Consider the following 18,498-nt stretch of genomic DNA (forward strand, 5'->3'; position numbering starts at 1 on the left):
CATTTTATTTTTTTGGGGGGGGGGGAGTCAGTTGAAAATCTATTTCCAATTCATAGTGACATGTTCTAATGATTTATTTAATTATTGTGACTGTATTTCATAGTTGTGCCCTTACAGCTCCCAAATGTTCCTTTATTTCCATAATTGTGATTGTATCTCATAATCGTGACTACTGTATATCTCACAATTGTGGTTTTATTTCCCATAATCGTGACTATATCCTGAATTGTGTGGGGGTGGTTATTTCCCGTAATCGTGACTGTATCTCATAATTGTGACTATATCTCAAAATTGTGGTTTTCCTGTAATCGTGACTGTATCTCATAATTGTGACTATATCTCAAAATTGTGGTTTTCCCGTAATCGTGACTGTATCTCATAATTGTGACTATATCTCAAAATTGTGGTTTTCCCGTAATCGTGACTGTATCTCATAATTGTGACTATATCTCAAAATTGTGGTTTTCCCGTAATCGTGACTGTATCTCATAATTGTGACTATATCTCACAATTGTGGTTTTATTTCACATAATCGTGACTATATCTCATAATCGTGACTATATCCTGAATTGTGGGGGGGGGGGGGGGTTATTTCCCATAATCATGACTGCGTCTCATAATTATGACTTTATATCTCAAAATTGTGTTTTTTTTTTTCAATAAATATTCAATAACAATATACGTAGCATATTATTTTTTTTAAGAAAAAAAGAGTAAGTTGAAAATATATTTCCAATTCATAGTAAAAAATAAATGTGTAGTAAAAATGCAACTGTGACATGTTCTCTCATTATTGTAATGATTTATTTAATTATTGTGACTGTATCTCATAGTTGTGCCCTTACAGCTCCCAAATGTTCCTTTATTCCCATAATTGTGATTGTATCTCATAATCTTGACTTTATATCTCACAACTGTGGTTTTATTTCCCATAATCGAAACAATATCTCATAATTATGACTTTATATCTCACAATTGTGTTTCTATTTCCCACAATTGTGACTATATCTCACAATTGTGGTTTTATTTCCCACAATTGTGGTTTTATTTCCCATAATCGTAACTATATCTCATAATTATTATTGTATATCTCACAACTGTGGTTTTATTTCCTATAATTGTGACTATATCTCATCATTGTGACTTTATATCTAAAAAATTGTGTTTTTATTTCCCGTAATCGTGACTGTATCTCATAATCGTGACTATTAATCTGGGCAATAATACTATATCTGATAACTGTGACATTAACATTGACAATAGTGACTATATCTTGTAATAGAGACACATTGTGTATATTACACATAATTGCAACTTTGTTTTCAACAAATTCAACAATTTATTTAACTTTAGACTGCTATTAAAACCAGTTCACAAAAGTAGGTACGGTACATAAAACTAATCTAGTACCTGTGTTGTTTTTGTGCAGGGTGCTGCTGCATACCCAGAAAATGAAGACCAGCAGCAGAGGCTGCGAGAGGCAGCTGAAGGGTTACGGGTCGCCACCAACGCAGCCGCTCAGAATGCCATCAAAAAGAAACTCATCCACCGGCTGGAGGTGAGGACATGTATTATGCCACGTCCTGTTCAGTGTCCACTCTGTGTTTAATCCTGCCTCGTATCACAGTTTTAACATACTCAATTATATTTGTGTGGGGGACGCTAATAAAATGTAAAAATGGATTACTGTACAAGACCATTTTTAAGCTCAACTTCATCCATCCCCAGTTTTGTGTGTGTTTAAGTCAAAAGTCATATTAGCAAGGAATAAATGGCTTTTCATCAGTCTGTATGTGGTAGCAGTCTTTCCATAGAGGGTATTTTTCCATCGGCCGACAGTTTCAGTCAGTGGGATCCAGCGTTCTGGTTCTGTTTGGTCTCTTCACATCAACAAAAATGGCTTTGTTCTCGAGGTTATTTTTTTCTGTCTCTTCCATCTATCATCCTTCCTCACACATGGAATATTCTTTCATAAACCAAAGAATCTTTTTCTTGTTGCTCGCCTTTTTTGTTCTTACTTCTAAAGAGTTGCATGCTGCCACTGGATTTTGCTAAATCCTTTTATGACGGACATCGCCAGAAACATCCCAAATGCTCTACAATCCTTACTGAACCTGTAATGAAATTCACTCAGAACAGTCGGGTCTTTGTCTGGTTAACACTACATCTAACCCGTTACAGTGATGCCAGATGTTTAGGGCATGTTATGCTCTAAAATGCACGTTCACTCATCACCGCTGCTGTGTGAATATGATGAATCACAACACCACAGAGGCCCGAGGAAAAACTGGGATTAAAGTCCAGAACCTGATTTGAAATAACCGAATAAATCAATCGGGGCTAAAGCGATTGAGTCTCACTAATTTGTGCACACTTATTCTTAAGCAGACCTTAATGTCGATCGTGAATCAAATTGATCCATTATGGCAAACAGCGAATATATCAGTGCTGTTTAATGAATTTGATATGTTGTGGTTTCCTCAGTTACAGGTCTATTTTTCATCTGTAAATATTAGAAAGTCATGCAAACATCCATTTTGTTGTCAGGGGTGGACGAGGCGCGCGAGAGCGTCATAAAACCAGATAGAATGGCTGCATGGCTAGAAACTGTAAAAAAAAAAAAATATATATATATATATATATATATAAAAGTAGAGTAGAGGATCTTAGCTTAGCCTTACAGTTAGCCTGGTTTAGACCAGGTGAGTTTCCCAGCATAAGTTGCAACAGTGACTAAGCTTGAGCTAGGTCTGTGTTAAATTAGTTTTATGAAACCAAATCATTTGAAAAGAAGTCAAACTAACTGAAGTAAGCTTGGCTTATTTGGTTAACTTGTTTTATGAAACCGACCTCGAGGCATTAAAAGTGATCAGATTTTCTCCATTGCGTCATATTGCATCAAATTGCATTGTGTTGAAATGATTTGAACTGAAATCTGATCGGACTGCATCATAACAGGGGTGAATCATATTGCATTGCATCGTTAGCTACTTCATACTTCATTCGTATCTTTAATGTATCGAATCATAGGCTATGCATTGAGATGCGTATCGTGTCATGAGATGCACATCCCTAGTTTGTAATATAAAATTATTATTATTATCATTATTTTCTTAAATACTTTTTTTATTTACATTTAAATTTTACAATAGTTTTATTTACTATTTTTATTTAGTAATAGTAGTGAAATAATAATAATATTAATTACTACTACTGTTAGTATTATTATTATTAATAATATTTAGACCTAATTTATTGTAAAATATATATGTAATTTATATATTTTCTAATCAACAGTGTAATATAGCAATAATATTTATATTTGTATATATATATATATATATATATATATATATATATATATATATATAATTATATTTATTTACATAGTAATAGTAGTAGTAGCAATATATGTATTATTATTTTTTTTTTTGTATTGTCAGATTTATATATATTCACAGCATTTTTGGTCAAATAGTGCTGTCCTCCTTTTTTTTATCACAATTTGTTTTTTTATAATGCAGCTCTACCCAATTTAATAGTCTGCCACCGTTTGCACATTTGCGGTGTTAGTAATTATTAAAACTGTAGTTTGTTATTGTTATTTGTCTGGAACAGAATGCAGCTAAGCAGGCCGCAGCCGCAGCTACCCAAACCATCGCCGCCGCCCAGAACGCAGCTGCATCCAATAAGAACACCATGTCACATCAGCAGCTCGTGTTCAGCTGCAAGGTATTGTGGGTAGTTCTGTTCTGGTTAGTTCAGGATTTTTTAATTTGAATGAAACTTTTCCGACTGTGGATTTGTGGATGCTTTTCAGGCAGTGGCCGACCATATCCCACAACTAGTTCAGGGAATGAGGGGCAGTCAGGCCTACCCGGAAGATCTTGGTTCCCAGCTCGCCCTTATCATCGCCAGTCAGAGTTTCCTGCAGGTAAAATGCACATTCTGTGTTTGTTTAACAGGCTCTGATTTGACGTTTAAATGATCCTAACATTATTTCTGTCTCCAAACAGCCGGCAAGTAAAATGGTGACTTCTGCTAAAGCAGCAGTTCCGACGGTAACCGACCAGGCAGCTGCGATGCAACTTGGTCAGTGTGCCAAGAACCTGGCCACCTGCCTGGCAGAGCTGCGCACAGCTGCACAGAAGGTGCCCACAGTTCACTGCCTCCTAGTAGATCCAAGACACCTTTAAATACTGAAGCATATTGTAATAATAACCTTGCCGCAATGGACTACATCAGGCATAGAGATTCATCCTTCCATTACTCATGTTTTAAAGGGGCAGTACGGACAGAAATGATAGGTTTCTCATAATCTAAGGTTAATAGTTTTCTCAAATTTTAACAGTTGAATTTCGATGGGAATCTGAGCAATTGGGAACTTTTCAAGAGCTCGACAGACAGTCAATAAAACTGTATTAAGCTGTGAAAGAGACGCTGTTCTCCAGGCAGATTTCTGTGTGTGCAGTCAGTGACGGAACAAAACACGGACAAATATATGCTAGGACAAACTTTGGGCTTCTGGTGTGTGCTTAAATGGACAAATACAAACAATAATATTTCAAAATGTCCGTCTTGGTGAGATTTCACCAACTAATCCAGTCAGTTATATCTTAAGTGAACATAAACAGTTGGGAAAGTAATTGGGATTGTTTGTATATTAGTTCTGTGCATTCAGTCTTAAAGTGACTGCAGCCTAATGAACCTGCTGCCGTCTGAGTCATTTAAAATTAATCAAACAACGAATGAAACTGAGAGAATCATTCACTTCTCATCACTTAATAACTGTAGTAACTCATTTAAGAATCGCTTTATATTTAATTAATGCTATGCAGTGTTATATTTTTTTTATTTGAAAAAAAAAATAATAATAAAAATAGAATAAAATACAATGACAAATTAACGAGGATGAAAGCAAACTTACATTCTTACCAGCTACTGGAAGGTAGTTATTTTTTTCCTTTCAGAAAGACATTTAGCAGCTAAACAACTGATTTATTGTTAAAACAACAGTAGAATCCACTAAACGCACTGTACTTCGGTCCCTCTGAGCTTTGTGTTCAGTCCTGTCAAAAATAAAAAATGGCACTACCCTGTCTAAGGTTTATGGACAATGGAGCTTTTTTCACGAAAGTTGGCTGAAAATGTTTGTTTGTTATCTTTGTGTATTGTTTTATAGGCTCATGAGGCGTGTGGTCCTCTGGAGATCGACTCGGCTCTCAACGCTGTTCAGACGCTCAAGAGTGAACTACAAGATGCTAAAATGGCCACACTGGAAGGACAGCTCAAACCGCTACCAGGACAATCGGTAGGTGAAATTTATCACATAAAATGAAATCTTCAGACTTGTTAGTGGTAGTACTTAACGTTACATCTTATGTCTGTAGTTGGAGAAGTGTGCTCAGGATCTGGGAAGTACGTCTAAAGCTGTGGGCTCCTCCATGGCCCAGTTATTGACCTGTGCTGCCCAGGGCAACGAACATTATACTGGTGAGCTGACTACTGTTGCTTTTCCGCGTATTAAACACAATATTTCCGGAGAATATATCAATCCTGAATATGAAACGTGCAGTATAGCAACAGGATTTACACGAGTAGGAAACGTTCCTGGATTAATTTTGGGTCAAGTCCTTGATTGTTTGGTAGAACACAAACAGCAAATCTTGATCCATGAACGTGTCTTGTTTTTGTAAATAATGTTAAATCGAATGAAGTACTATTTGATTTTAAATAAACACTCCAAACATGCTTAATCTGAAGCAATTTACAATGCGTTCAAGATATATATTGTTAAACTATATGTGTTTAACGGGAATCGAACCAAAGACCTTGGCATCCTTAATAAAAAAATCTCTACCAGTTGAGCTAAACAAAAAGTAGTTAATCATCCATGTTTTTAATCATTCAAGTTACTTTTGCAATTTTTTGCAACAAAATGGAGACATTTGCAGAAATGTCTAAATTCTTCTCCTAAAAATGCATCTATGAGATGCTTGTAAACTGGCAGTTTTCCCAACAAAGCTGCTTCTTCCAAATTAAAGGCATGAAAACTGAGAGGAGAGCGATGCAGTAACTTACCTGCACCACCCATCATTTTTTTACTCCGTCTGGCTGGATTGCTGCTCTCAGGAGAGCTTCTGAAGACAGATTTTAATGGCATGCTCGAACAAGCTTCTGCAGCTTCTCAAGCCAAGGGTATAACTAACCCCCGTCCCTCATTAATCTTATTTTCACTAGATTTAACATACCATCAGCAATTGGGCTCTACTTGGCTGGATAATGCAATTTGATGCAATTTTCCTGCATTGGCCCTTTCTTTTTTTTACTTTCTGTTCTATAAGTAAAGGCCAGTTCCCATATGGCACCTTATTTTCTTTCCACACTCATTTGCTGGAACAGCAGGGGCATTCTGGTTCAACCATGCTCCAAAATGAGGCTTAAAGCTTTATTTGGAGCAAGATTTGAAAAATGTCCCTCATTTTGCATTACAGTTTACTACAGTAGGTCAGTAAATGTAAAAATAAGGGGAAAAAATAAATGTTTTTTGTAACTTATAAGTTATGGATATGCTAGACTGTGCAGATGTGGATGAAACCAGAAAAATTTTTTTATGACTGATACCAGTATTGATAATTAAGAGGAGAATGTGGTTGGAACTTATAACACGCACTATTTGGATATGACATAGACGGACTACGTGAGAACCACTATGGATGATAAATTCAATCTGTTGCCTTGTTATTACTTTCATGCACTCTGCGCTATAATGTGATGCATGCAAAATAGATTCGGCCATCCACAAACAGACGTACATCGTCTGCAGATAAAAGGTATTTCATTGCTATTTAACATATTTATATATGTGCAATATTTTAAACTAGCCCTCACTAACTAAGTTTAAAGCCTCAGTTATGTTAGAATGCATCTATTCTTGTTGCAGTTTAAAACACAAAATAGTCATGCTATGACAAGAACAAAGAGTCTCTCTCTTGCTCCACCCATATGCACGATAATATCATGTTTCGCCGATCTCACGGGCTGACGATATGACGATTTGAAAAATTACCATATCGCCCAACACTAGGTTGGACGCCATTTATAACGCAATAATGGTATAAAAAATTTAACCAAAAAAACAATAAAAATTGGCAAAACTAGATGAACATTTATTTGGTAAATTTTCTCTTTAAAAACAAACAATCTGAAGATTAATTAGGATTTATTGGATTTGTCCAGTCAGTTATTGTAATATATATTATCTCATACTATCAAAAATCAGCCGATTAATTGTTCAGAGTGATATATCCTGTGAACACTATGGTAAATATAATATCAGTATGTCAAATATAATTCATGATCTTGCCGATATATCGGTCGATAATTGATAGATATAATCTCAGAATGCTTAATAGTTTCCAATTATTGTCCAGTTATATATTGTTCGATTGCTATGATAAATATTCTCAGATTGCTAGATATCATTGTAGTCTGCACATTTTACCAGAACACTGATAATTATAATCTCCTAGTGACAGATATTATAGATTAGAGGATCTGATCAATAAATAGGTTGATCATTATAATCAAAATAATCTCATAATATCAGATAATGGCAGATTAATCAGACAATAATTGGCAAAATCAATGACATATCACTCAATAAATAATCTTATCACTGAGATAGATATAATGTCATTGTTAAATATTGGCTGATATATCGGTCAATCAACATGCTAGAAAGATATAGTATTAAATGTCAAATTTATGTAGATTAATCAGACTGGCCAATATATTGGTCAATCACTATGATAAATATTAGATTAGATTAGATTCAACTTTGTCACTGCACATGTAGGTACAAGGCAACAAAATGCAGTTAGCATCTAACCAGAAGTGCAATACGCAGTAACTACAGAAAATACAAGGTCTATAATATGTAAAATAACTATACAGATAAGTATTATGGACATAATTTACAGATTTTAAATACTATTAGCATGATATACAGATAAGTGTACTATGAACATAGTATACAGATGGATTATGTAAAGTGTATGTACACTATAGGCAGAACTATGAACATAATTACACTATTGCAATGGACAGTAAAGTGCATAGAAAATATTTCAGTGTGCAAATGGATTATTCAGTGTTCCTGGATGAACAGACAGTAATGCAAGTAATAACAAGTTACTGTTTTTTGCTTGTTGTGAATAAATAAATAAATCAGTCAGAGTGTTGAAGAGGGGGAGGAGGGTGTGTGTGTGGTGTGGGGGGTGTTGAGGGCAGAGTTCAGCAAGGAGACAGCTTTAGGGAAAAAGCTGTTCCTGAATCTTGTGGTCCTTGTCCAGAGGCTCCTGAAGCGCCTCCTGGAGGGCAGGAGGTTAAACAGTCCATGGTCAGGGTGAGAGGAGTCCTTGAGAATGCTGCAAGCTCGACGTAGACAGCGTTTCCTCTGGATGTCCTCAAGAGCTGGAAGTGGTGTCCCTGTGATGCGTTGGGCAGTTTTCACCACCCTCTGCAGTGCTTTGCGGTCAGCCACTGAGCAGCTCCCATACCAGACTGTGATGCAACTGGTCAGGATGCTCTCAATCGCACACCGGTAGAAGTTCACCAGGATGGATGAAGACAGCTGGTTCTTCTTGAGTGTCCTGAGGAAGAAAAGGCGCTGGTGAGCCTTTTTGACCAGGCTGGAGGTGTTTGTGGCCCAGGACAGTTCCTCCGAGATGGTGGTTCCCAGGAACTTGAAGCTGGAGACTCGTTCAACAACCATCCCGTTAATGTGGATGGGGTCATGCGTGCTTCCTTTCTTCTTCCTGAAGTCCACAATGAGCTCCTTGGTCTTATTGGTGTTAAGGAGCAGGTTATTGTCAGCGCACCATGTGGTCATCTCAAAAACTGTTCAGTCTGGTTGATGCATATTGACTGATTAATTGGTGATACATTTGCCCAATTGCTATGATAAATATCATCTCAGAATACAAAGTATAGCCCTTTTAATGGGATACTTCGCCCCAAAATGAAAAGTTTGTCATTAATCACTTACCCCCATGTTGTACCAAACTCATAAAAGCTTTGTTCGTCTTTGGAACACAATATAAGATATTTTGGATGAAACCCAGAGGCTTATGACTGTCCCTTATAGTCTACCAAGCAAGTTACACTGTCAAGGTCCAGAAAAGCAACATCAGAATAGTCCATTTGCCATCAGTGTTTCAACCCTAACATTATGAAGCAACAAAAATACAGTTTGTAAGTGAAGAAAACAAAAATAACGACTTTTTCAGCAATTCCTTTGTCAACAGTGTCCTCTGTGTCTCTACATCACTCAAACTGCCTACACTCTTCTGTGTCAGCCATGCCACAAGGACTCGCTGTTTATACATGTATTTATTCTTTGATTTGAAAGAAAACAGCACATCCCTGTGGCTAAGCTTTGGTCTAGCTGTTATATCGGTAGAACACTGTAATCGATATAATATCAGAATCTCAAGTATTGTACAGTTATGGTATACAGTATTGGTCGGACTCTTACATCAGTAGATTACTGCAATATATATATATATATATATATATATATATATATATATATAGCCTAAGAATGCCAAATATCGTCCAAATAATCAGTCCGACTGTTTATCGGTATATCGTTGTATAGATTACTGTAATATAAATATATATATATATATATGTTTATCGGTATATCGTTGCCAAATATCGTCCAAATAATCAGTCCGACTGTTTATCGGTATATCGTTGTATAGATTACTGTAATATAAATATATATATATATATATATATATATATATGTTTATCGGTATATCGTTGCCAAATATCGTCCAAATAATCAGTCCAACTGTTTATCGGTATATCGTTGTAATAGATATATTCTCAAAATGGCAAATATTGGTTGATTGATCAGTTTGATGATTATATTGGTAGACCACTGTGATAAATATAATCTTGAATTTCCAAATATTGGCCTATTAATTTGTCTGATGATTTTATTGTTAGATTACTGTGCTATGTATAACCTCAGAATGCCAAAAAATTGTACAATGAATCATCCTGGTCCTTATTTCAGTGATAATATATATATATGCAATTGCTGTGTTTGCGGCAGGTGTGGCAGCAAGGGAAACCGCTCAAGCTCTGAGGACGTTGGCCCAGGCCGCAAGGGGGGTGGCAGCGAGTACCGTGGAGCCCCAAGCTGCAGCGGCCATGCTGGACTCTGCCTGTCACGTGATGGAGGGCTCGTCCATGCTAATCCACGAAGCCCACCAAGCCCTAGTGTGCCCTGGTGATGCCGAGAGCCAGCAGAGATTAGCACAGGTAGAGATTAGCACACACATTACATGCATTTCACCTTTAAACAACACGCAAATAACGACAGATGTCCACCCATCTGCGAGAACATTTATTCAATGACAAGCTTAAGTTGAAGTTTGGTTACATAGTTATCCAAAAAAAGTATTTATTCGTCTTTATATTAGGCCAGAATAGTTTTTGTTTTTTTCAGCAACTGTGTTAAAACCAGATCAATCTCCCATCAGCTCCCTCTTGGCAATTATCTCCAATAAACTGAGAGTTTTCTATCGTCTTTCTGTTTCTCTGCGGTCCTTTTTCTGGAAGGTACCAGCGTGCCTTCTGATTCGCACAGGTTCCTTTGGGATGCAAACATATTGCTCGGCATATGTCTGTGACAGTGGCATAAATTAGGGACACGGATTTCTCTGTTGTGCCGAGGGGCTGATTTGAATTTTAGATTCATGCCACAAAACTCCGGGCCTTTGTAGAGTTATTGATGGGAGTGTCTGTGTTTGTTGGTGTTTTTCAGGTGGCGAAGGCTGTCTCTCACTCTCTGAATAACTGTGTGAACTGCTTGCCTGGACAGAAGGATGTGGACATGGCTCTCAGGAGCATTGGCGAGGCCAGTAAAAAATTGCTTGTAGAAAATGTAAGGTTTTTACTTTTTTTTTTTTTTTTTCAGTTCTGTGAAGCTAGTAGTGAGCCTAAACATAAAACGGTGTAAATGATCAGAAACAATGTTATTATATAAATTGTCACAATTTATAAATGCTGTTCACAGAAATTCCGTCTGATCATGTTTCATGAATGAGGCCAAACAGTGATCAACATTCACTTTTTCCAGCTTCCTCCGTGTTCCAAATCCTTCCAAGAGGCCCAGACGGACCTGAACCACACGGCTGCGGAGCTCAATCATTCAGCCGGGGATGTGGTGCAGTCTTCACGTGGGAGCAGCAGCCAGCTGGCTGTGGCTTCTGGGAAGTTCAGCCAAGACTTTGACGAGTTTTTAGATGCTGGCATCGAGATGGCTGGACACACTCAGGTACAGTTTCAGCACCCTCTTAGAGCCGAGAGATGATTTTTGACATACTCCGCCCACAGACAAATCTCATCGGTTCATTTACATTCATGCATCATTTAGCAGATGCTTTTATCTAAAGCAAAATACAAAAAAATAACCACATCTTCAAAGAGCTAACGATATTCATAATACACAATGCCAGGTTTATTAAACAGCTAGGTTAGGTACAAAATCCCACTTGTGTAACCTCGCATTTATCAAATATTTTCTTTCTCAAAGTGAATTTGTTTCTCAAAGAACATTTTGCTTTCAGTAAAAATTTTTCATGTACAAATGTATGTTATTTTTCAAAAGATGAAAGATGTTTTTGAAAGAAGTTACTTATACTCCCGAAGGCTGAATTTGTTTAAAAATACAGTAAAAAAAAAAAAAAAGATTTTAAAATGTAATTTATTCCTGTGATGCAAAGCTGAATTTTCAGCATCATTGCTCATCACTCGAATATGCTGATTTGATGCTCAAGAAACAATTATGGTTGTTATCAATGTTGAAAACAGTTGTGCTGCTTAATATTTTGTGGAAACATGACACATTATTTTAAGTTCTTTGATTCAAAGAGCAGCATTTATTTAAAATATTTTTTGTAACAAAAGTAACAGTAAAGACTTTTAGAATTTAATGCATCCTTGCTGAATAACTATTCCTTTCTTTCAAAAATAAAATCAACTTTTGAAAGTTATTATACACAGTATATATGTCAATCAACTATCCAAAGTGAAAAAACAAATGGCGGTCACATTTTCTAAAATGATTCATTTGTTAATTAGCGCCTCACATCTAATTCACTCAGGCACATAATTGTTCCAGAGAGCATGAAAATGCTCCACCCTAATGAAATCTTTGATGATGTTCTGGTTCTGCATGTTTTGTTGATTAATTTGGAAAGGCGGTCGAGCAGAGGGGTTGATGGAGCGTGACATGCCCATTAAAGGATGACTGAGGGTCTGGCAGGACAAAACCGGCCAGAAGCCATCAGCAGATAGTCCAGCTCTTTGAGACTAATGCCCATCGAAATTACATGTAAAATAAGTGCCACTGCTTGCTCTTTTCAAGGGCAAAATTAGAAAATATAGTTAGTTTAAGGTAACCAGCTTCAGGAGATTTTTTTTTTTTTTTCAGTTTTATAGAACAAAAAGTTGAGAAAACTCAAAAATCTACTACAAAAGTAAGTTGAAAAAGCTCTCAAATCTCCTGAAGCTGGTTACCTTAAACCTTTAAGTTTTCTAAACTTTTGATTTTTTTTTTGCAGTGAATCAACTCAGATTGTGAATATTAAATACGTGGAATCATGTAATTAATATTCAGTAGACCTACAATGCTTTGAAAGACAAACAGTGGTTTACCACCTGTTTTGGTCTGTTCTTTACACAAAGCTGTCATATGTCTACAGAAGATGTGAAATATGTTGCTTAAGTAAGCCGTGTGGACCACGTTTATGATACTTTTATGATATTTTACATCCTTTTTGAAGTTTGAAAGCTTCCTCATTTATACTTGCATGGATCATATTACAAGCAAGTTTACATTTTTGCAGTTTTTACTATTTTTCCTCACAATTGCTGTACATCTTAAAATTGAGTTTATAACAGAATTGCAAGTTAGAATTGTGAAATGAAAAGTCAAAATTACCTTTGTTTTTATTCCATGTCAGAAACAAGCTTCCATAGAAAAGTGTCGAGTATGTTATTAAAAACATCTTTTGTATTACTTTGAAGTGAGTAAAATTAAATGAGAGTAGTGATTTTTTTTAGGTAGCCCATCACTTTAAATTTTGTGACCATAAAATATAACCTGTATTCAAAGAACACTGCACTTTTTTCTGTTGAAATAAAGTTGAAGAACAACATAGGCTGAGCTGGCGTCTTTTGTTTCCATAGTCCAAAGATGACCAGATCCAGGTGATTGGCAACCTGAAGAACATCTCTATGGCATCCAGCAAGCTGCTGTTGGCCGCCAAGTCCCTCTCCGTTGATCCAGGGGCGGCAAATGCCAAGAACCTCCTCGCAGCTGCGGCACGGTAGGAATGAGCTTCATTCGGCGGTCTAGGGAGAGTTTAGTGATCATTAACCAGTCAACCTGAGGGGCAGCCTGCAGGCCAACAACAAAAAATGAGATATTCAGCTGAATGTTTTTGCAAAATGAGACACTGTGTGAATGAGTGTGTGAGTGCATGCCTAGCTAACCATGTTTTGGGGACATTTGTATCCAGAAGTGTATTGTTATTGTGTATGTTTGCGTGTGTGCATGTTTTGTTAGTGTTCGAGTATTGTTATTGTGTATGTTTGCGTGTGTGCATGTTTTGTTAGTGTTTGAGTATTGTTATTGTGTATGTTTGCGTGTGTGCAATCTGTGCATGTATTGCTATTGTTTGAGTATTTTTATTGTGTATGTTTGGGTGTGTGCATGTTTTGTTAGTGTTTGAGTATTGTTATTGTGTATGTTTGGGTGTGTGCATGTTTTGTTAGTGTTCGAGTATTGTTATTGTGTATGTTTGCGTGTGTGCAATCTGTGCATGTATTGCTATTGTTTGAGTATTTTTATTGTGTATGTTTGGGTGTGTGCATGTTTTGTTAGTGTTTGAGTATTGTTATTGTGTATGTTTGGGTGTGTGCATGTTTTGTTAGTGTTTGAGTATTGTTATTGTGTATGTTTGGGTGTGTGCATGTATTGTTAGTGTTCGAGTATTGTTATTGTGTATGTTTGCGTGTGTGCATGTTTTGTTAGTGTTTGAGTATTGTTATTGTGTATGTTTGGGTGTGTGCATGTATTGTTAGTGTTTGAGTATTGTTATTATGTATGTTTGCGTGTGTGCAATCTGTGCATGTATTGCTATTGTTTGAGTATTGTTATTGTGTATGTTTGGGTGTGTGCATGTATTGTTAGTGTTCGAGTATTGTTATTGTGTATGTTTGGGTGTGTGCATGTTTTGTTAGTGTTTGAGTATTGTTATTGTGTATGTTTGGGTGTGTGCATGTATTGTTAGTGTTTGAGTATTGTTATTATGTATGTTTGCGTGTGTGCAATCTGTGCATGTATTGCTATTGTTTGAGTATTGTTATTGTGTATGTTTGCGTGTGTGCATGTTTTGTTAGTGTCCGAGTATTGTTATTGTGTATGTTTGCGTGTGTGCAATCTGTGCATGTATTGCTATTGTTTGAGTATTGTTATTGTGTATGTTTGCGTGTGTGCATGTTTTGTTAGTGTTCGAGTATTGTTATTATGTATGTTTGCGTGTGTGCAATCTGTGCATGTATTGCTATTGTTTGAGTATTGTTATTGTGTATGTTTGCGTGTGTGCATGTTTTGTTAGTGTTCAAGAATTGTTATTGTGTATGTTTGCATGTGTGCATGTTTTGTTAGTGTTCGAGTATTGTTGTTGTGTATTTTTGCGTGTGTGCAATCTGTGCATGTATTGTTATTGTTTGAGTATTGTTATTATGTATGTTTGTGTGTGAGCATGTATTGTTATTGTTTGAGTATTGTTATTGTGCATGTTTGCGTGTGTGCATATTTTGTTAGTGTTTGTTTATCTCTATGTTGTTTTTGTGTTTTTGCGTGTGTGTTTGGGTGTGAGTGATTTGTTTGTTAAAATGTTTTGTTTGAATTTACATGTATGTGCGAGTTTTTGTTTGTGTTTTGTTATTGCTGCTGTGTTTATAAGTGTGTGTAAGGTTTGTGTGTTTTGTCCAATGTCCCCCACACAAGCGTAATAATACAGCATTATAGACATAATACTGAATGTCATAAGGAAAATTGAGAATTGTTTTGGGCTTGAGTTACATATACGGCTGGAATTAGGGGATAGAAAATATTATTAGCTCAGTATAAAAACAATAGAAGTGGAAAATACCTATCATGATGAAAAACATGTCTGTTTGCGTGTGTGCGCGCTCGTGTGTGTGTGTGAGAGCGAGAAAGAGGAGTGCTGCAGAATCCTCTCAGGTATCACCGGAAAGCAGCTGCTCCTGAGGGTTTTGTGCTAGATTGATTTAGTTTCCTTAATGAAGGAGAGGGCAGACTGACACACATACACTCTAACATACACATACACACACACTCACTCTAATCTTGGCTCATATGAGTGTAACAAAACCTTGTTTTATCATGATTCTCATAAATTTGTAAGACCTCAATGTTAGTGTCTCCTTCCTGCATTTAGGGAGTGAAAGCTCAATGAGAAAAATAGATTTGATAAGTGAAGTCTTTGAGGAAGCTTTTTGTGTCATTCTGACTGTGTGTGATTTTTCTGTGTTTCAGAGCGGTCACAGAGAGCATTAATCAACTCATCACACTATGTACCCAGCAGGCACCAGGACAAAAAGAGTGTGATAACGCTCTACGAGAACTTGAGGTACTAACACGCACTTAATCTCTCAAAGTTTCATCTGTTATATTTGAGATGAGTATTGGTGAAACTGATGATTTTGTACTTCTATGAATGTAAAGAAAAATAATGAATTGCTTTTTTATAAACATAGATATATGAATATTACTATATATATATTAGGGGTGTAACGGTTCACAAAATTCACATTTCGGTTCGATACGGTACACTGGTGTCACGGTACGGTTCGGTACGTTTTAGATACAGCAAAATGAAAAAATTGGCAGATAAATAGCCTTGATTTTTAAAAAATGTTTTATTTATTAAAACTAACAAAGTATGTTTTGTTTTTTTAAACCTGCGTTTTCCACTACAGAGTCAGGTCTCATTTCCGCGGTTATAACGTAAATATACCAATCGCCGCGGTGTTGTCTTTTGCCCTGATTGAATCTGTTGGAAATGCTGTCTAAATGCTGCGGGGATAGTTTGTTGGGTGTATGTTTCCCCTTTTTTTCGTCTTGTTCCAGATACTGACACACTAGGGTGATGTCGGCGTAAATTTGTTGACATGTTTGAAGTATTCCCGCTGATGTACCCTATTGTCATGTAGCAGATGCGACATACCGTTGTTGTTTTTATACACCCTTCTCTTGCCATCACCATTATAGCTTAGAGGGAATCCAAAGTGCACCCAAACACCAGAGCTGTTGGTTATTGGAGGATCTTTTATTTCTTGTCTGTTAAAAGCATTAGACATTTTGCATCGAGCCTTCAGCGTGTACTGAGTGAGCGAGCGCCTGACTGAGTAGCCTAACATAAACATATAAGTTGGTGTTATTTTTTCTTTGGGGGTGTCAGGGGCTTTGCCTGTTACGTCGTTTGGGTTATTGGGCTACCTTGTTGAACGCATATCATTATATTTCACACACTTTTTTTATTTTCCAAATGTAATTAATAAGTCCAACGAACCGTTCGGTACATAATGCGTACTGCGTACATAATGCGTACACCCCTAATATATATATATATATATATATATATATTTGTTATAATATATATATATGTTCTTTTATTTTAAAAAAATTATAGCCAATGTGTATTAGAGAAAAACATTTGTTTAATAATGATATTTCCCCCCATTTTAAATTCTTATTATCCAATGAAAGCTTAGATTTTGGTGAATTTTTTTAATAAAATATCAAAAGGATTAACAATGCAGATTAATTTTCACAGCCTTCTTTGATCATATTGACCATCTTTTTGGGCATGACTGTATATATATATATATATATATATATATATATATATATATATATATATATATATTAGGGGTGTAACGATACGCGTATTCGTATTGAACCGTTCGGTACGACGCTTTCGGTTCGGTACGCGGTACGCATTATGTATACCGAACGGTTCGTTGGAGTAATTAATTATATTTGAAAAAAAAAAAAAAAAGAGAGAGAAAGAAATATAATGATATGCGTTCAACAAGGTAGCCCAATAACCCAAACAACGTAACAGGCAACGCCCCTGACACTCCCGAAGAAGAAAAAAACACCATCTTATATGTTTATGTTAGGCTACTCAGCAGGCGCTCGCTCACTCAGTACACGCTGAAGGCTCGTTGCAAAATAGCCAATGCGTTTAACAGACTAGAAATGAGAAGATCCTCCAATAACCAACAGGTCTGGTGTTTGGGTGCACTTTGGATTCCCTTTAAGCTATAATGGTGATGGCAAGAGAGTGGTGGATAAAAAAACAACGGTATGTCGCATCTGCAACATGACAGGGTACACCAGCGGGATTACAAAAAAAAAACAAAAAAAAAAAACAGCGGGAATATCCCGCTGAGTGAGCGAGCGCCTTAGGGGCCGTTCACATATCGTGCCTAAAAACGCATGGAAAACGCTAAGCGCGTCTTTCTCCTGAGGCGTCTGTCTTTGCTAAGCAACAATGACGTGCTCTCTCCATGAGACGCGGAAATTTCAGCGAAGGATAAATGGATTTGCAGCTCTAAAAATCGCTTGCAGTAGCTCTGCTACTGAATTTATTTCAAAATTGCAATCCATATACAACTATGATCAGCTGTTCCTTCATCTTGGCTGAGCTCTCAACGTTGTTACGGGAAAGGATGAAGCTGATTGGTTGGTTCTTGTCACATGACCCGCGGTGCGCTTGCGGCATTCTGAAAAGTTGAGATGTTTTTACATTTTGCTGTATCTAAAACGTATCGAACCGAACCGAACCGAACCGTGACATCAGTGTATCGTATCGAACCGAACCGTGAATTTTGTGAACCGTTACACCCCTAATATATATATATATATATATTCTTCATTTATATTCATATTTTTAATACATACTTTGAATTTTTTTTTCACATATATTATAACAAACAGTATGAAATAAACAAGACAAGGCCTGTTTTTCCTGTTAGATCTTCTGTGGTGGTCTTATATAATTAAGATCAATGTTAGATCATATTTGGCCATATTTTTTTTTATCAAAAACAGCGTTTTGTTTTATGCTTTTGTGAAACATTCAAATATACCAGCCACAGGCAAATTGTGTGTTAAAGTAGAGCCAACAATGATGATTTGTGATCTGTGAATCATGCCAGCATTAATCATTGTGAAATGGGTTGTTTCTGCCCTCCACAAAATGCTTTTTGTTCATTTTCTGAGGTATTTGGTGGTGTGCTTTTTATTAAATTTATGAGCCTTGAAATTCTTTGATATACTGTAAGTTAGAAATACCTCAAATATCTCAAAGCAACAGG

At 36.4% G+C, this 18,498-nt stretch overlaps 1 protein-coding gene across 2 annotated transcripts in view; it reads left to right on the forward strand.

Annotated features, from left to right (window-relative positions):
- tln2b (talin 2b) overlaps positions 1-18,498 on the forward strand; it is a 159,830-nt gene that overhangs the window by 112,723 nt on the left and 28,609 nt on the right. For both annotated transcript variants that reach the window (XM_052597186.1, XM_052597187.1), the window contains 11 exons: positions 1,430-1,558; positions 3,619-3,732; positions 3,821-3,934; positions 4,017-4,151; positions 5,183-5,311; positions 5,391-5,493; positions 10,127-10,335; positions 10,841-10,960; positions 11,156-11,353; positions 13,270-13,409; positions 15,650-15,743. In XM_052597186.1, coding sequence (XP_052453146.1) covers positions 1,430-1,558; positions 3,619-3,732; positions 3,821-3,934; positions 4,017-4,151; positions 5,183-5,311; positions 5,391-5,493; positions 10,127-10,335; positions 10,841-10,960; positions 11,156-11,353; positions 13,270-13,409; positions 15,650-15,743 — 1,485 coding nt within the window. The remainder of the gene's footprint in view (positions 1-1,429; positions 1,559-3,618; positions 3,733-3,820; positions 3,935-4,016; positions 4,152-5,182; positions 5,312-5,390; positions 5,494-10,126; positions 10,336-10,840; positions 10,961-11,155; positions 11,354-13,269; positions 13,410-15,649; positions 15,744-18,498) is intronic.

The sequence above is a fragment of the Carassius gibelio genome, chromosome B25 (genome assembly GCF_023724105.1).
Source record: "Carassius gibelio isolate Cgi1373 ecotype wild population from Czech Republic chromosome B25, carGib1.2-hapl.c, whole genome shotgun sequence".
Taxonomy (NCBI): domain Eukaryota; kingdom Metazoa; phylum Chordata; class Actinopteri; order Cypriniformes; family Cyprinidae; genus Carassius; species Carassius gibelio.